General features: G+C 39.2%; 1 protein-coding gene across 1 annotated transcript; it reads left to right on the top strand.

The window, feature by feature from the left end:
- The first annotated feature begins 1,100 nt into the window (after positions 1–1,100).
- LOC115370152 (transient receptor potential cation channel subfamily V member 1-like) lies at positions 1,101–14,635 on the top strand. Its single transcript, XM_030067037.1, has 15 exons — positions 1,101–1,374; positions 1,769–1,923; positions 4,223–4,375; positions 6,091–6,228; positions 7,391–7,695; positions 9,236–9,412; positions 10,096–10,251; positions 10,366–10,461; positions 10,599–10,669; positions 12,030–12,195; positions 12,317–12,383; positions 12,888–13,192; positions 13,720–13,844; positions 14,259–14,371; positions 14,488–14,635. Exons 1-15 carry the CDS (start codon positions 1,199–1,201, stop codon positions 14,565–14,567), a joined length of 2,283 nt encoding a protein of 760 aa, XP_029922897.1. The 5' UTR covers positions 1,101–1,198; the 3' UTR covers positions 14,568–14,635.
- Positions 14,636–20,208: the final 5,573 nt, after the last annotated feature.

The following is a 20,208-nucleotide window of genomic DNA, read 5'->3' on the forward strand; positions in this document are numbered from 1 at the left end:
TGATGTTTGAGTGCCACCATGTGGTCGACCTGAGTACTAGCATTTCGTTGTACTCATTGTATAACTCCTTTAGTATAGTTGTTCATTCCACATCAGTTAATCCAAACTTTGTGCTGTTCATTTGTTTTGCTAAAGTGCAGCTTCACATTTGGCTGCTAGAAGGCAATCTAATCTAATCTAATCTCTCAGTTATTGAGTGCTGCTCATCAGTCATAATGGACATAAAGTTGTTCAAGAAGAACACTCAACCAGCCGTCGTGTTACCAACCACTCCTGCAGCATCGTCCAGTGATCTGCCAAACGCTGATGCAGGTTGGTGGAAATGTAAAGCTAATTTTAGAGCCTGGCCTCGCTGCCCTCACGCAGGCTAACAAGATGCAAGAAGAAGAGAAGAAAACTAAAAAAGTACTCATCTTTCTTGCACTTTTATAAAGGAAACCACATGTCTTGAATTTGCAAGGTTGGCTCAACCACACACTGCAGACACTGCCACTTGCTGTGTGTCACGCCTGCAGTTGATGACCTCATCAAATTCTATTTTGCAATAGGATATAACAAGAAGGAAATCCTGGTGATTTTAGCCCAGAATCACAATATTGTTTTCTTCAGTAATGTCTCTTCAATGTCCGGATGCTGATGATAAAAATGTGATAGTGCCATAGTAGTTTTTTCCCCTGTAAATCGTAAATGTTTAATCTTTAAACTTTAATCTTGGAAATTGGAGCGTTTTTTTTTCCCTCAGAATATTACCCCCCCTCCCCAGGTTTCATAACCTTTTTTCTACAGTGACCCTAATATGCTGTTGTCAGTTCTTGCTCTGCAAAGAGAGATCAAGATTATGCACATGAGCTCAAAAAGAAAACAGAAATGGTAATTCAAATATCAAATAAAGAGAGCCACTCACAGGAGGCACACAACATGATTGAGGTCAAAAATAAAGAACAATGGAAAGAAGGCAGTATACCCTCTCATTCAGGTTGCTCCGGCGGGGGGCGGTCCCCTGACAGGCAGGTGAGGTCATGTGACCCCTGGATAGGGACTTCCTCTATACTGGCACTCCCTTTTTCTTTCTCTACTCCTGCACAGCCTCATCTTCACTGACAGTACTCACATCCACCGGAGCTGTGCATGAAATCTGTTTGATTCTAGCAGAAAGGGCCATTTGATCAGCACCATTCATACCTGAGACTTGGATACAATGACAATCACAACACAAGACGGACTCCCACCTGACACCGAAGCTGGTGCAAATGAAGAGCTAGAGGAGTCAAATCAAGGGCAAGAAGAGGAGGTGAACAGTCTGAGAAGGCTCCTCAGAAAGGAAGGAGCAGAGATAATCCCTGCTCCTATGGATACCAACGTGTCAGTGTCAAGGTAAAATCAGTGTGAGAAAGAAAAAAAAAAAAAAAAAAAAAAACAGCTTCAGTTGCCTCTCAGATTATTTACAGATTCTATTTAACTGGTTTCTGGAGCTGTAGAATTGAGATTCACTGTGGTGCCTCTGTGTTTTAACATTCCACAAAAGAAAAAATTTGCCTTTCACCCTTTGGGACTGAAGAGTGTCAGGTTACCAAGGTGACAGGGCTTCAGGTAAACAAGTATCAGCTTGCAGAAAGAGCACCTTGATTGTGTGTGAGGTGATCTGTGGTCTTTCCTCAAGACCCCAAGAACCCAAAATGTTCATCTGTCGCTTGTATTAGGCAATGCTGGTCTTAGCAAAGTTCTTTCACGACGCATTGTTTGAACGGTTTCTTGTTCTCCATTACAGAAGAAATTCCACCACTGTTGAACAGATTTCCAGCACAGCATTTACCAGAGACAGAATATTCAAAGCTGCATCCAAAGGTGACGCAGCTCAGCTTCACGGCCTGCTCAATTACCTGCGAATTCACAATAAGAGACTCACAAATCCAGAATTTAGAGGCAAGTTGGACTTTCATTTGCTTAATTTTGTTTGCAACTGACAAGATCTCGCAGTCTTCAGTGAAAATGTTTGATTGAAGTAGTGTGGTCATTTGCCCTCAAAATGTTTGTGAAAAGTAAATTTTCATGTAAAGTGAGACTGCTGGCAGAGAAAAATGGGGTCATGGGGAACAAGTAGGAGAGAAAAATATTTTGGTAGAAAAAAAATGGATGAGGTGAAATACAGTGCATTCAGAAAGTATTGAGACTCCCCTTTGCTTTTTCCACTTATGTTTCAGCCTGATGCTGCAGTCGTTTAAATTTATTTTTTCTCTCATTAATTTTCACTCAGTACCCCATAATGACAAAGTGAAAACAGAATTGCAGAAATATTTGAAAGTTTATTAAAAAGAAAAACTGAAATATCACATTGACATAAGTATTCAGACCCTTTACTCAGTATTTAGTTGAAGCACCTTTGGCAGCAATTAGAGCCTTGAGTCTTTTTGGGTATGACACAACAAGCTTTGCACATCTGGATTGGGGGATTTTCTGCCATTCTTCTTTGCAGATCCTCTCAGGCTCGGTCAGGTTGGATGGGGACCGATGGTGGACAGCCATTTTCAGGTCTCTCCAGAAATGTTGGATAGAGTTCAGGTCAGGGCTCTGGCTGGGCCACTCTAGGACATTCACAGAGTTGTCCCTAAGCCACTCCTGTGTTGTCTTGACTGTGTGCTTAGGGCCACTGTCATGCTGGAAGGTGAACCTTCGGCCCAGTCTGAGATCCTAGGTGCTGTGGAACAGGTTTTCATTGAGGATATCTCTGTACTTTGGTTTCCTCCAGACATAACGTTTGGAACTGAGGCCAAACAGTTCAATCTTGGTTTCATCAGACCAGAGAATCTTGTTTCTCACAGTCTGAGAGTCCTTCAGGTGCTTTTTTGCAAGCTCCAAGCAGGCTTTCATGTGTTTTGCTCTGATATGTATTGTCAGCTGTGAGGCCTGTGTGTGCCTTTCTAAATCATGTCCAATAAATTTAATCTACCAGAGGCGGACTCTAATCAAGTAGAAACATCTCAGCAATGATCAAGTGAAATGGGAGGTACCTGAGCTACATTTCAAGTGTGGTTGCAAAGGAATACTTGTGATATTTCAGTTTTTCCTTTTTAATAAATTTGCAAACATTTCTAAAATTCTGTTTTCACTTTGTCATTATGGGGCTACTGATTGTAGATTCAAGATTCAAGATTCAAGATTCAAGATTCAAGATTTCTTTATTGTCATTCCACATATATACCAAAACAGGTGCAAAGTGGAACGAAATTTCATTGCCACTGGCTCCACATAAAACAGAATTAAAACCCTTATATAGAAAACACTGAAACAGATATAATAAATAAATAGATGTGCAATGTTAGTGCAAATGGTCTTGTAATTGTAAACAGTTGTAAGCAGATGTAAACAGACAGTAGTGCGGGTAAAACATTCCTTATGTCGGTGGGGAGGGGGAAGGGGGGTGGGGAGAGGGGATTACTGGCAGTTCAAGAGTCGTATTGCAGTAGGGAAGAAGATGTTGCGGAACCTAGATGTTCTGCTGTGAGTGGAGCGGTACCGTCTGTCTGAGGGCAGAAGGGTGAACGGTCCGTGGTTGGGGTCTGCGATGATCTTGATGGTTTTTGTTAGGTAGTGGCTATGGGCAATGTCCTTGATGGGTGTGAGGGGGGTGCCGATGACCCTCTCAGCAGCCTTCACCACTCTCTGCAGGGCCTTCCGGTCTGAGTCCAGTATCCAGTCAACAAAAGTCAACAGCAGAAGCCAAATGAGATGGTAAACTTCATCTGAGAGCTGGAAACCTAGAGTAACTTTTGAGATACAGCTCAGCACATAAGTTGTGTCAGCAATTTTTGAGTTGATGCCATTTACTACACAGATTTGGTGCAAAAATTTGCCTATTTTTGGCCACTGGAGAAATGCTCAAAAGGTCCTCCAAAATACCACATTAGGACACCAAGGCCTCATGGAACACTAGAGAAAAATCCATGCTCTGATTTTGTAATATAAACCAAATCAAAAACTTTGACCGCTAAGATTAAGTGTTCCAGATTTCTGAATGAATTGCATACTCAGTGTTTGGAAGGTGAGCGCTCTGTTATGGAAATGTCTTAGAAACTCCCCCTTATTGTCAATATGGCATAAAAAAAAACATAAATTGCATGGGGTTAGCATAAGGTGGAAATGTCTGCAAAGGGGAGGCCTGTGGGTGCCCAGAGAACCCATTTTTATTCAGATATCAAAAGTGTGTTTTTTGTATTATTTTCAGATGAAACAAATGGCAAAACGGCACTCCTGAAAGCTCTGCTGAACCTGAAAGATGGCAGAAATGACACCGTTGAGGTTTTTCTTGATATAGCTGAAAAAACTGGAGATTTAGAAAATTTGATCAATGCATCCTACAATGACATTTACTATAAAGGTAGGTAAAACTAAATCATTTGTCAGCTCAGGCTCTAAAGCCAAAATTTATTTGGCCATATAAATTGCAACAAAAGTTTTGTTTTTTTGTTATATTTGCAAAATAACACACTGCTCACCTGCAATGTGAAGAAGAATGCAACGAATCTTTCAAGAATCTTGTTTTGTTGTTGTTGTTGTTGTTGTTTTAATTTATGAGTGAGAATGAGAATGTACAGTGACATGCAAAAAACAATAGTATAATGGGTCATTCTGTGTCAACTCAGAGAAGGTGGTCGCTTGACCATTTCAGAATCTGTTGAAATTTTGTAGGAATAACCTTTGCCATCTTGAATGAAATCTGCCAATTTTTTAGCTGAAATTCCAATTACATTAGAATATCAGAGTTAATTCGATGTCAATAACAATAATGATTTTTAAGTAGTCACTCTCTGGGTTTCCTTGATGGATGAAGTGTTTTTGAGAAGTACATCAGTTTGGGCAGGGACACTATGCACCTAACCTGCTAAACCTGGTCCGACTGGTGCTTACAGCTAAAATTTTGCCTGCTTCGCTTGACCAGACAGACTCGTACTGCTTCTTTGCTTTTGCCTTGCCAGATTTTGAGAATAATTGATTGTTACATCATTATAACAACAAATGCAAGGGAAGAAGGGCATCTAACAAAAGAAAGAGACTTCATAAGACGAGGAAAGGATGTAAGGCAAGATAAGAGTTGTCTTTTCCAAAAGCTTAATTAACACAAGTGCAAAAAGGTTGCAAGAATAAAAGAAAGGGGGAAAAAATCTAACAGGACAAAAGTAAAAAAATAAAAATAAATAAAGAATGTAAAAATGGCAGTGTTGTACTCAATCCTGTCTCCTACTATCTTTCCCTCTTGTTAAATACATATTTCCATTAGAAAAACAAGAAACAAGGAAAAAACAAGAAATAAATTGTTTGTGTGGCTTATTGCTTCCTCCTTGCCTGAATGTGGTATTATGCTGTCACCAGCATGTCCCTCAGTTACCTGTAGTACACAGACCACATAAATGCACCAGTCACATGAATTATCCCTCACAATGGTGAATTGGGCAATTAAAAGACCATAAAGTGCTCCTCCTTGTTATCCCCTGGATTTGTAAGGAAGGAGAGATGAGAGAGAGGAGAGAGTGAGAGCACAGTGCATCATGGGAGGGCACCGGCAGTCTAGGCCAATAACAGCATAACTATGGGACAGTCCTTATTATAAGCTTTATCAAAAAGGAAGGTTTTAAGCCTACTTTTAAACAAAGAAAGGGTATGCTTCTCAGACCCAAACTGGAAGATGATTTCACAGAAGAGCAGCCTTAAAGCTGAAGGTTCTACCTCCCATTGTACTTTTGGATACTCTAGGAACCACAAGTAAGCTGGCATTGGAGCACAGTGCTCTAGTGGGGTGGTAGGGCACTATGAGCTCATTAAGATAAGATGGTGCCTGACCATTAAGAGCTTTGTAAGTGAGTTGAAAACAAGGAGTTTCAGATTGTTATTTCAGACTGATGGAGCTCTATCATACCTCTTTATATAGGCCTTTTTTTTCTACCATAAATTTTTGACACTGGTCAGGGGGTACATGGCGGAAAAAATATTTCAAATGGGGTACATTATTGAAAATAATATGCCTTTTGCACCTTTCATAACCTTTCATAACTCAAAACACCGTTCTGTTTTGTGTAACAACACAACACGCTGCAGGCCAGACGGCTCTGCACGTCGCCATTGAGAGACAGAGCTTCGTTCATGTGAAGCTGCTGGTGCAGAAAGGAGCAGATGTGCAAGCCAAAGCCAATGGGACCTTCTTCCAGCTCAATACAGGACTGGGCTTTTATTTTGGTGGGTATTTCATCTTCTAAAATAGCCTGAATTTACACTTTCTAGTGCTGCTTTGTATAATATAATATCATATTTATATAGCACTTTTCAAAAAAAGAGTGCTTCACAATCGAGATGGAAGAGGTAAAAACATATCAATGAAAGTAAAAACGGTATAAACAAACATAAAAAACTGGAAACATAAAAACAAAGCAAAGACAATAAATAAGTAAGAATACTAATTGTAATGAGTATAAAATTAGTCATCAGTTAGGTAGGTAGATAGATAGATAGATTGATAGATAGATGTACTTTACTGAGCCCAAATTGGGAAATTCTTGTAACACAGCAGCAGGTTGTCCAGATAATACATATGAACAACAGTAGACTACATCAAATATACCAAAAATATCTACACTAGAAGAGAGAAATATGTATCAGTAGAAAAATACATGTAACAAATAACATTAATTGAAGTAGGTACAATACAAAAAAAAAAAAAAAATGTGAGGAAAAAAATATGCATATCCTATAAGTAATAAAAAACAAAATATACTAAAATATAAATACTGAACATCTATAGACCTTTTATCTTGAAACCTTTGCATAGGCTGTATGTATAATTACATATATCTGCAAAATATCTATAGAATAGAAAATGTATATATAAAATAAATGGATACTCATAATGTATAATTTATGATATAATTTCTACGTGGCCATCACTGACGCCCAACAATGGGTGGCAGAAACTGTCAGACTTGGTCAAGCCCTGTGGAATACATTTTTATAATAATATGTACTTCAACATATAAATCTATATTGATTACCCTAACCCTAACCCTAACCCTAATAGTTCAGTAAACCCACAGTTTGTTTTTTTTATTACAGTTTTTGAGTCAGTTTGGCTTCAGTTTGTTTTGTACATCAGGGAGGGATAAAACACACTACCATTTCCAATGCTTTGTATGTTTTATCTTACGTGAAAAAAATGTTTGCACTTGTGTTTGCACTTTTTGGGGTGCGTTTTGTATTGAATGTTTTTTTTTTTTTTTTTTTTTTTACAGTTTGGTTTTACACCCTGAAAATTTTTAAAATTGTGAAAGCCTTTACAATAAAAATATGTTTTAAGAGAGGATTTAAAGTATGATATTATTGAGTTGACATTCTGTGCGTCGCGCAGGTGAGCTTCCTCTGTCACTGGCCGCCTGCACCAACCAGCTTAACATGGTGTCGTTCCTCATGGAGAACCCATACAGAAATGCCGACCTGACGGACAAAGACTCCCAGGGAAACACGGTCCTGCATGCCCTGGTGGCCATAGCGGACAATTCAGCAGAAAACACGGATTTGATCACAAGGATGTATGACATGATCCTGATTCAGCACAACAGACTTGTGAAGGAAAAGAAAGGGAAGCTGGAGTCCATTGAAAACAACCAGAGGCTGACTCCACTTAAGTTAGCAGCTAAGATGGGAAAGACAGGGGTAGGTTTGATTTATTTGTAGGCCTGCGTGTACAAATATATATATATATATTCCCCTCTCATTTTGTAATGATGGTCTTGTTTCCACCTGGCATTAAAATGCATATTTGGTGATCCAATCACAAGTGGACAGAGCAAAGTCCAGCCATTCAAACTTTGCATTAGAGCTCAATTTGCCACTCTATATGCAAATTCAGGATGGGGGAAATATTGATTCACTTAAGTATCTTAATTCTTTTTTTATAGGTTCTTTTTTTTTTTTTTTTTTTTTTTATCACTGAATCAATTCAATGACCTAAGGAATGACCTCATGCTAGGTTGTCTGCAAGGGGACTTAACATTGCTCCAAAGTTTGGCTAAATTTTGGCAAGGGAAAAACGCATATTCAAAGGGGTCCCTTGACCTCTGACTTCCAGATATCTGAATGAAAATTGGTTCTTTGGGCACCCATGGGTCTCCCTTTGCAGAGATGCCCACCTTATACTAATTTCATGCAGTTTGGGAAATAAGCATATCATTCCAGTCCTAGCAGATAAACACACAAATCATTTCCATTTACAAAGACCTAATCCTTTAGGGTTTTTTTTTTTTTTTTTTTTTTTTTTGAGTCAGGAGAGAATTTTATTATCAACAGACAGTTACACTGTACAATGAAATTCATACTTTGATAGTCCTCCTTCTGCACAAAAAAATAAAAAGTAAAATGGCATTTAACAGGCAAGAGGCATTTGACTAAAGGAGACATCCTTGCTCACCCCCCAGCCTCATTTTAATGTGCTGTCAATTACATGGTTCACGTCAGTAAGTTATTACGGGCTCGAACACATTCCTTCAGACTCATTATTATTTAATTATTCCGGCACGTTTGAGAGGGTCAAGTTCTCTGCTGCAGAGGATAAATCAACCTGAACCTGGTGTTGAGCTTGAATATTTGAATGTACGGGTGGGTGGGGACTCTTCCACAGTCGTGGCTGTGACCTGTTTCAGAAATTACAAATGAGATTAAAAAAGCAAACAAACAACAACAACAAAACCTAAACCCAAAGGAAGGTGAAGCCAGCATCAGGTAGACAGTTCTTGTTTTTATTCATTAAACACAGCTTTATAGCCAATCTGCACTTCAAATTGCATTTGATCTATCAGCCGACAGTGCAGCTGCACTGGGCAGTCAGGTAAGATACTTTTTCTTTTGGAGAAGTGATAGTCTGGCCGGTGTTGGTGCTATTCACACCATAAATCAGAGGTGTCAGCTAGTGATTGGATCACCCAGGACTGATGTTAATGCCTGGTGGGAACAGAGCCTATGTGTTATTTAAGAGGGAATATAGCATGGCTGCCTTTCTTTGCATTGTTAATTCAACATGAAAATCATGTTTCACGAACTGTCACACACCATCAACATAAGCCTCTTTACAGCTTGGAAATAACTCGATCAGATCTGATCACGCAAAAAACCTGCCAGATGTGTGCAGAGCGTGGGATAATGCTGTGTGACCTGTCTCCCAAGATTAATCTTAAGTCTGTGATTTCTTGCCCGGCAGCTGTTTAGACACATGCTGCAGCGCGAGTTCATGGAGGAGGAGACGAGGCCGCTGTCCCGGAAGTTCACAGAATGGGTGTACGGACCGGTCCACTCCTCGCTGTACGACATGAGCTCCATCGACACCAATGAGGACAACTCTGTACTGGAGATTGTTGTCTTTGGTAGTGACATTCCGGTAAAAGAAATTAATTTTAACCTCACTTACCACTGATGATAAACTTAATGGGATGTTTAGTAGCTGTTTATTGATTATTTTATTTTTGGTTTTTGTTTGCTTGTTTGTTTTCAACAACAAACACATACAACAAACATAAACCACCAAACCACTAAAAAATAAATGGTTGATGGACCTCCAAAATATCAGTAAGTACACTGAACAGGGCAGAGCTTGCACAGAATAAATATGCAACAGAGCAGCAAAACCCATGACTTACACAGTTAGGCCTCATCATGCAATGTGAAAAAGGGGTTATTTATTTATGAATGACATTAATAGTCCCATGAACATGTGTCATTATTTTTGGCACTTTATAGACTAAATGATTCATTGATTAATCAAACAAACAAACAAACAAACAAACAACAATAAAAAAAACGGTGCATATCAGTAGATCAAAAGTGAAAGAAATCTTTAGTTGCACAATGAAAGTGCCAGTGAGGCTGCGTGTCATCTAAATGGCAGTCAGTCTAATATCATATAATATTAAGTCAGCAGATTTTAAATAGTGGATTAATTATCAGTGATGGAAAGCCTTAGTTAACTTGTAAATATAATGGTAAAAAGATCTTCACCATAATATAATAAAACAGGAATCAAGTGCTTTTAATATAGATTTATACTTTTGTACCTTGTCTCAGAACCGTCATCAGATGCTCCAGATTGAGCCTCTTCGCAGTCTCCTCGAGGATAAGTGGGACAAGTTTGCTGCTAAATTATTCTTGATGAATTTCCTGTTTTATCTTGTGTACCTGGGCATCTTCACTGCTGTGGCCTGCTACAGAAAGGAAGGGCAGGTACGACAGAAAAATGCAACACACAAACAGGTGCTGTTCTGTAAACAACAACACAGCGGGAAATCTGTTTTAGCAACCAGCTTCAACAAGGCTTGCGAACCGTTTTTGTTTCAGCCGCCATTTCCTGTTGAAGACAACCCGCTTGACCGCCTTCGTTGCGCTGGCGAGGTCATAAGCATCCTGGGAGCAGTCCACTTTTTCTGTAAAGCGGTGAGAAAGTGTTTTCTGGTAATTCACATAAAAAAAAAAAACCTACAAAAAATAAAACAACAACAAAAAAAAAACAAAAAAACAAATGAAAATCAAACTAATTCCATTCTAAAATGTTTTATCTTTAAAATCCACAGATAATCAACTTTAAGAGGAACCCCCCAAATTTCAAAGCTCTGTACCTCGATGGATTCAGTGAAATTCTGTTGTAAGTAAATCTTTGAATCTTAAGCATATAATGCATAAATAAAAGAATGCATAAATATTAATCACTGCAAAAGATTCAAGTTGTCTCACATTGTTCTAGAATCTTGTTTTTCTTAAACCAAGTGAAAAATATCTGTTGGTGGGTTGAGATAATCTCACTTGTTTCCAATACTGTTTCACTTGCAGTTTTTTTTTTTTTTCAGGTATAATTATGTTGAAACAAGGCAGAGTGAGGCAGATCAGTCAACTTGGATCAACAAAATGCCACTTAATTGAAGTAAATTCTAGAAACAAGTTGATTGTCATTGGATTAGCAGGATTATCTCATTCAACTGGTATATGTTTTCACTTGATTTAAGAAAAACAAGATTTTAAAACTCTTTTATGAGACTAAGGGCCTACTCACATTAGGGCCAGTTGCTCTGTATTGTGCTGAAGCAGAAATGCCCCCCCTCCCCAGTCCCCCGCTGGCCTGCACTCACATTACCCAAAGCCCAACTGCACTCAAACGCGATTGCCTCCAGTATGTCTGTCATCATGTTGAAATACAACACACGCATGGCCTGACGTCATCATAAATTGACTTTTGTTTATACGCGGTTGCAGCAGCACAACGGACGACACAGACAACATGGTTGATTATTGATTGTGCAACGCAGCGATGTGCAGTTAATCGCGCTGCGCGCATAAAACAATTTTGTTTGTTAAGTTGGAGATTTTTGCAGTGAAGCATTTTGGTTTTACATCATCACTTGTTCCACAATGCAGTTTGTATTCCAAAACAATCCAGTGAATGATATCAAACCCGCAGGCTGCAGAGTTATTATTGTTCTGTTTTTTTCATTAGTTTTTATTTTTATTCATATTTTTTGTTTTCTGTTCAGTTTAGTCTGAGTTTGCTTGTTGCAGTTTAGTTTTTATTGTTTCAAAATGTTTAGTTTTAGTTGAGTTTTTATTAGTTTGACTTGTTATTATTATTATTATTATTATTATTATTATTGTTAGTAGTAGTAGTATTAATATTATTATTATTATTATGGGGTGTTTGTTTTTGTGTTTTTTTGAAAAGGTATTACAATCCAAACACAACACTTTGTGAAGGCAGTTGTTGTGTTGACAAATTTGATCAAACTAACAAAGACTAAAACCAAACACCTTTTCTAATTATCTTTATTTTATTTTAGTTAGTTTTGTAAGTACACAATATTGTTTCAGTTAGTTTTTGTTTTTTAAAGGTCTAAAGTCAAGTTTTTATTTTTATTTTGATTAATTAAAAGTTTTTCCACACCTAGTCTTAGTTTTTAGTTTAGTTTTAGTTGACAGTAATAACTTTGGTCTGCTGTCTGGCTCTGCTCTTGTAGCTTTTTGCAGGCTCTTCTCCTCCTGCTCTGTGCAGTTTTGTATGGCTTTGGCCGGCGCGAGTACGTAGGACTTCTGGTGCTCTCGCTGGCTCTTGCCTGGATCAATACTCTCTACTATGCAAGAGGCTCCAAGCAAATGGGAATGTACAGCGTCATGATGCAGAGAGTAAGGATTCAGAGCAGTGAACACAGTCTGAATGTCAAAAAACAAAAAACAAAAACAAAACCAAAAAACAAACAAACAAACAAACAAACAAAAAAAAATGCTGTTGATTTCTTTTTCTCAGATGATCCTGGGTGACATGTTGCACTTCCTGTTTGTCTACGCTGTCTTCCTCTTTGGATTTTCTGCAGGTAAGACTTGTCCAACATGGTCTCATCCTTGACTCATCAAATGCAGCCTCTTGTGTGTCAGAGGTTAAATTTGAATTTACAGAGAGGATTGCCCCCTTTTTAAGGGTTCCTGTACACACACACATACAAAAATATGATATACATACAAACTTTAGCACAAAAATAAAAGGATCCATTGACCTAGATAGTAAATCTATAACATCAACTCAAAGAGCAGTTTGCTTTACTTTATTTGTAACAAATAATCCAAAGATTGTAGGTACACAAAAACTAAAAACATTAATGAGGTTGTTTAAAGATGAGAGAATAAAGGTGAGACACTGAAGTTTGTCAAGCCAGGAATAAGAGCAGCCTGGCTTTTCTGATCTGTCAATGCAGCAAGTTTAGCATAAACTAGTCAAAACAGATATAGCATGTTTTGACATGAGACAAAACTGTGAAAAAGATTGTGTAACTTTTCCAAGCCGAAGGACTTCTGAGTTTAATATTTTCCCCTGTATGTAGCTGTGGTTGCTCTTATAGAGGATTCCTTGCCTGAGCAAGCGAGGAAATTTGGCACCCGTTCGTTTCAGTGCGAGAAGCCAAGTTACAACGACATCCGTTTCACGATGCTGGAGCTGTTCAAGTTCACCATCGGAATGGGAGACCTGGAGTTCACTGATCATGTTCAGTACAAGGAGGTCTTCTACATCCTGCTAATCTCCTACATTGTGCTCACCTATATCCTGCTGCTCAACATGCTCATCGCTCTGATGGGCGACACAGTGGAGAGAATCAACAGAGAGAGTGAAAACATCTGGAAGCTGCAGGTACCAGGAGAGTCTTGTGCTCTGCTAGTATTTGCTTTCATTGCATCAGAACTAATTTACCCAGGATCAGGCTGACCTCAAATATCCACGATTATTCTCATTCATCAGGTGTGAAACAAAAACCAACCTGCATAAGACGGGCAAAATCATTCTTAAATCAAAATCAACATCACCAGATATGGAATTTTATCACAAAAAAACTAATTTTACTGTATTTACAGTAATACATTCAACCGTCATAGTTGCTGCACATGTAATGTAATATAACCAGGGCCGGCTTTTGGCATAGGCGATATAGGCAATTGCCTAGGGCGCCATCTGCTATGAAGCAGAAATGCCAAACAAATCTAAAAAATGTTTGTCTGAAAATGTAAACAAAAGGATTCAATCACACAGATATGCAGATCTACAAAGATCTACTTATTGTTTGATAATGTTATTGAAGGCACGTGTTGTGTGGTGTGAAATAAACACCAAGGATGTGAGTCGTTTTGAAACTGACCAGAGATTGTGATGTGCATCCTCAGAGGGCCCTCACCATTTTGGACATGGAGAGAAATGTGCCAAGGGCCCTGAGGAGTAAATTGTACTCAGGAGTGGTGAAGACACTGTTTTTCAGCTGTGGGCAAGACGAATCTCGCAGATTTCTCAGGTAACCACAGCTCACAGGCTGCTTCTGATAAGAGGATTTCTGTGATGCCTAGAGAACTTAAAAGGAATGTAAATTTGTTGATTTTGTAGGTTTTGTAGAGTTTGGGCATCAAACTAGATGTTTTAGGAAACGGCAATTTTACAGGCCAGATCCAATGTAAGAACAGGCTGGCCTGTTAGAAAACAGGCCAGCCTGTTTTCTAATGTGAGGAGTAATCTTAAGCAGATTTGGCCTTCTTGAGTATACCTGTTGAATACTGTCCACAAACTGCAATCGATTAGAGTAGAATTTTGATGTGAAGTTTGATGTGTGCAGACCTTGTTAAATGGCAATATAAAATATTAGATCAGGTGAATGATTTCTCATGTAGCAGCATATAATATCTTACGAGTGAGGATTCATGTGAAACTGTAGGGTGGAGGAAACGAATTGGAAAAAATGGCGGTCAGTTCTTGGGGTCACACAGGAAGAAGATCCTGGGAATAACATCATCAGACCACAACCTGAAGAGACTCCTGCACCTCACAGTATGTCAACACACACACACACACACACACACACACACACACACACACACACATGCAAGCTTTTTCTCCATGGAAAGACCAACACTAATACCAGTTGCATGTTTAATTATTTTCAGAGAGTGCATGGAAGCTTAGTCCTCTGTTGACGAGGCTTCGTGCCAGACGTCACCTGCCGCAGGACATGAGCATCCTCTGAGTTCATCAAAGCATCAAGATTCAGGGATAAAATTTAAAAGCTGGACGTTCAGAATCAAGTCTCAGGGAAATTACTGCCAGTGGCGGTTCTGCCCATGTTGCCGCCCTGGGCGAAATTACTGCCTTGCGCCCTTCTGTTCTAGCCGCGCGCGCGCACGCGCACGGCTAGGACTTCCAAGCGATAACGGCCGCTACCGGTGCCCCTCTGGCGGCTACACGCGCCCCTCCCAGAGCAGGGGCGCCAACACCTGCACAAATACCTTTTTTGGAAAAATACTTTTTATATGGACAAAATCTTGTTTGGATAAAAAAACAGCCACTGGTCGGCATCAGGCGGGCCGGCCCCGGCACCGGCTTGATGCTTACAGGTGCCGCGCCCACCCAGTCAGGTCTGCCGGATCTGACAGGTGAGCAGCACACACATACTGCCATCCTCTCATTATAAATCAACTTTTATTCATACGCGGCTGCAGCAGCACAACGGACAATGACACAGACAACATGGTTGATTATTGACTGCGCAATGTGGCCATTCGCCGGTAATTGCGGCATCAGGCGAGCCTACCTACTGGTTTATATGCAAGCACAATACATGTGTAGACCTCAATATTAGACGAGGGCGTTTTTTTCAGGGCATTTTCAATGGAAAAAATATTGTCTTATATTCAGATGAATACGGTAATAGAAAACTGCTTTGCAGCGAGGATGATTTTTTTTTTTTTTTTTTTGCGCTCATGCCGCCCCCCACGTGACATGAAAACATGCCGCCCCGGGCGGCTGCCCGCTTCGCCCGTGCCTAAAACCGCTACTGATTACTGCCACCAGGGGAAAAAAATGAGTAGTGGAACTGTAATGGGTGCTGTGCTCTTTCCCTCCCTTCCTCTTCTCTTCAGTATCTCTCTCTCCTACCTGCCTTCACCCTTAGCGGGTGGAGCTGCTGACACCTGCAGGCAACTCACACACAGACACTGCCCCGCAGCCAGCAGCCTCATTTGTTTTCCTTTGTTTTACCTTTTGTTCTTCCCTCAGCACACCCTTGTGGTGTGTTAGGTCTTGTTATTTTAGTTTGGGTTGGAGTGTAGTTATCGGGTTCTGTTTTGGGATAGTCTAGTTCCCTCCTTTCCTGTTTGGTACTTTAGGGGGAAGCACTGGGTTTGCACGGCCCTTTGTGTGGCCGTGCAAACTGATTGCTCTGATTGATCTGATTGCTTCCCCTTCCTTTTGTTTTGTTCGTCTGGGACCTCCAACCCCTCTTGGTTCGTTTTTTTTTTTTTTTTTTTAATTTGGTATTTATTCTGAAAATGTTTTATTTCTATTATAAATCAGAGAAAAGATAAGGTGCGCACATCCAAAAACCACTTTGGCCAGGTGCTGGAATCAACATAATAGTCCATAGAAGAAGATAGAGATCCTGCACACTGTAGCTCCCATTCAGAAAAATTTATTAAGACAAGTGCAAAAAGTGACGTTTCGAGCCAAAATGCTCTTCCTCAGACTCATATTCTTCTGTTTCTTGTTTGTTGTTCTTATATACTGTATTATACCCTGTATTTGTCACTGGACACTTTGATGTGTTCTCTGCCTGAGTCGCGCTCAAAAGAGCAAATTCGTCAGGTGACCAACAACCATTTAAAACACACCTGGAAATGATCAGGTCAGACCTGAGGTGAACCTGAAGACGCTGAGGCGAAACACATTGTTCCCTCAAATAAAGTGATTTAGTAAAGTCTGCGTCAGGGTGCGGAGGATCTGTTTGTCCAAGTTTGTCGCACGTTCCTGCTGCCTTCCAGCACCTGACTACCCGTGGCTGTGCGAGGAGATTTCATTGATTGCAATTTGTTAAATGGCATTTTTGGTTTTGGTGTACATGTTTATGTTCTCTCTGAACCTATTGTGTTTATGTTGAGAGGCCGTAACATATTGGGGGCTCATCTGGGATTGAACCTAGAAAACTAGCTAATAACTGTGAATTTTGTTAATTTATTTTGTGATACATTTTGATACTTGTGATACAGTGCTGTACGTCTGTCATTAAACTACAAATACTAAATACAGTCACACTCCTTGTAGTGTTTTGAGTATTGCTTGATTATGCCATTTGAGTGAGAACAAACATTGCAACACTAAGCAGCTGAAGATTGTTCTCTTGAATTCATCTGACTGTTGAACTAGAAAGACAAGGCTCATGCCAAGATTTTATTTGTAGATTTTTTTCCTCTACTTTTAATACAGTCCACCTGCTTTAGCTCAGAGACTGTCTGCAGTTTTCTGCTGATGGTGGCCTGATGTTTTGGACTTCCCAAGTCAAAGGACACAGCTGGTAATATTTGACAAACATCTGTTAGGGAAACTCCTCACCAACACCATTTCCCCACAGGGCTGTGTCTAGACCTGCTCATATTCATGCTTTTTATTAAATTTGCTGATGACACCACCCTAAAATTCACCCCACAAATTCCCAAGGTAATGACTGCTGATGTTAGGAAAGCGTCTTCACCAAGGGCGTAGTTTGCTTTTCACAGTGGTAGGGACAAGTGTTTGTCAGATGACCAGTACTTACTCTCATTTTCTTAAAAACACACATGCTCACACATACACACATAAAGAGCTTGATTCTGCTCTTATATTTGCATTATCCAGAGCTTGTATATAGCTTGCCAAAATCTGGATATTTAAAAAGACAATAAACGACCCTATTTGAAAGTCTGTACTTAGGTGTGTTTTAAATTAGGCTGGTTTGGCTCATCCCTCATGTCCATGTCACTGCAGCTAAACTGACCCTCACTTACCTCTTGGTCAATATGACAGTTTGCCTCCTGGAAACAAAGCACAACAACATAAATGTGTATCTACAAATTCAGAAAAAACACGATTGGACTGATCAGGGTAGACAATATTTAACCAATTTATACTGACAGATATTCTAAATTTGTAGCATTATGAGCTCTTTGTGCCTCAAACAGTAAAAAACTTGAAGTCTTAGCAATAGTCAGGTTGTTTACCTGCATCCTCACTTGAAAATGATGTCTTATTAGTCAATTTGGGATGTTAAATTTCTCATTTCCTTCACAAAAATATATTTGCTTTAAAAATGGAATAGCATAGCATAGATTGTAGTGGCTGTAAGTCAGGACTGAAAATTAAAACTCAAAAATTCAAGGCGATCAACAATTAAGGGTATTCACCCTGAAGCACTGTGATGTGTTTTGGATGCATCATCATGACTGCAGGTGAACTGAGAGGGCATAGCAGAATTCATGTGCGCACAGCATATCATTTTTGAAGAAAAGCTGGTAATTAAAAAAGTTCCAGTGAATCTGAATCAAGTCTCACAACGTCTGACTTAAAATGATCGCGTATTTTGCTGGAAAATGCTGAAACCTATGCTCTCAGTAGGACTTCACTGTACATTGCGTTGGATAAGCGCCTATAAAATAAGTAAATAAATCTCTGAATAGCCCATTTCACATGACCATATCAAGTTAATGTAAACCCACACATGACCAACTATTGTTTGTGGTAAAAGAGGTTAAGAAATTTGACTCGACTTAGAGTCGAGTTTCAAAATCAGAAGCCTGGACAGGCCTCATCTCACGCTTAAGAATTTGGCTACAATGACAGCCAGCTATCACAGAGGGGAGAAACACAAATGAAGCAAAATAACTTTATTTCACCTATAATATGAACAGCTCTATAGAACTTTACTTTTTAGACGCTGGATTGAACACATCAAATTCAGTTGCTGTGAGACCTTGAAACAGTTGACTTTATACATATTTTACTGCATTCTCAGTTTGCCTTTTAGAATGTTGAATGAATGCAATTATCTGAATCAAAAATATGAATTTTATCACACATTTGACTTTAGGGGATTGACTGTTTTCCCTCTTAAAGGAAAAATCCACTGCAAAACACTTTAACACTTCTAAAATCAGGTGTTTCTATTTTTGTTGCTTTGCTGTGTTTCTCTTAATCCCATGAAACCTGGCCAAACACAGAGGACATGGTATCACTGTAAGATATATGCAACATTCCCAGAACCGAGTCTGATGGCAGAACATTGTCAACTATATAAAACATCAACAGTAAATGTGAGAATTTGATGTCAGTCCCCCAGAATCAAAGACAAATAGCTGCTTTCTAAACTCATCAGTCTGCACCCAAATTCCACCACCATACAGGGAGACATCTACTGTAGAAAAAGTTGACATACTAAATTCTCCTCTGACAGAAGCTTCAGTAAACTGTAATGCAATACAGACACTAGAAAATCTGTCTTGCTCTTACTGTGCTATTGCCATCATTATTTATCTCCTCTCTAAAATCATCCTAGTAAGATCACCTGCCTTTACTGAAAACAGGTTGCTGTCCCATCTCAGAGTGTCAGGAAAATGACTTGTTGTAAATGTAGAGAATCACTAGCTCTTTTATCCTTATCCTTATTCTAATTATTTTCTTTCTTCCTTGATTTTCTGTGATAGATGGTGTCAAGCTTTTTACTATGGTGGGCCAGCCTGTTATCCCTTGGTTTGTGTGCTCTGTTTTTGTTTAAATAAATGCATACATGCATACATGCATAGTTTGTTTTAAAAGAAGAGAGGAAAACCACTTGCTCAGTTAGAAGTCTAACAAGCAAGCTAGGGCAAAGTGGATATGCCAAGAAAAAAAAAGTAAATCACAAAATAACTCTAATAGCACCAGAACCGCCACTAGAGGGCAGTGCTATCGGCACAGGGGAGTCAATATTGGAATTACATCACTTGCAAGAAGGGGATGCCCTATATATCCCACTTTTAAGACTCATCTCAAATAATTGCTCAAGCAAATCATAACTGTGGTCACTTTTTACTGAGCATATGTGTCATGTACTTTGTCTCTTTCAATTTGTGCATCTGTATATCCATATTTGCTTATTGTTACTGATATTGCTTGTGTCTTTTGTCTCCTGCCCAGGGACTACAGATGTAAATTTGCACTAAATTAGCACTAAGTCCGGCATGTTTACATTTTGTATTTTATACTGATGTTCATTAATATGCTCTGTCTGTATCAAACCGAGTAGTAGTTGGGTAGCTTTTTGTGTACTTGTGCTTTTTTCAGTATTTTCTAAAGTCAGTAATTTTACTTTCACTTAAATACATTTTTGATTAAGTTTTTGTACTTTGCTACATTTTAAATCACATCCATTAGGGAGAACAAATGATCAATGACATACTGTGGCATCTTTCACAGTAAAAGCTCAGACAGCAAAGATGAGAAGAAGAATCTGCTTCTACTTCATAGCTGCACTTTTTGTCATTTCCAAATTTCACTATAAAAGCTATAAAATGTAGTTGGTAAAGTTGGAGGGACACATCAGTTAAACCAGCTGGGTTGGACAGACAAAGCAAATTTTGTGTGACCCCCTTCAGCCCTTGTGTGCAGAATTTGTTTTGCTTTCCTCAGGCTGAGGGTTTTTGACCCCGGCCTTCAAGAAAAACAGAACCAAACAGTCTGTCATCCCTCAGGTTATGATACCACTGACACGACCAGCTACTTCTGATCATATTTGCAAGACCTGTTTTAGAATGCAGTCATTTGATAGCTACTGATACTTTGTATGTGTATGTGTGTTTACATTGCAGCTTGTTCTCTTACTGTTC

The sequence above is a fragment of the Myripristis murdjan genome, chromosome 13 (genome assembly GCF_902150065.1).
Source record: "Myripristis murdjan chromosome 13, fMyrMur1.1, whole genome shotgun sequence".
Classification (NCBI taxonomy): Eukaryota; Metazoa; Chordata; class Actinopteri; order Holocentriformes; family Holocentridae; genus Myripristis; species Myripristis murdjan.

What these genes read in the sequence shown, in the direction of transcription:
- LOC115370152 (XM_030067037.1), top strand. Translation starts at nt 1,199, where the DNA reads ATGACAATCACAACACAAGACGGACTCCCACCTGACACCGAAGCTGGT. An exon ending in TCTTTGGTAGTGACATTCCG is followed by an intron (nt 9,413 to 10,095) that starts GTAAAAGAAATT and finishes ACCTTGTCTCAG; the next exon opens with AACCGTCATCAGATGCTCCA. An exon ending in ACAGCGTCATGATGCAGAGA is followed by an intron (nt 12,196 to 12,316) that starts GTAAGGATTCAG and finishes TCTTTTTCTCAG; the next exon opens with ATGATCCTGGGTGACATGTT.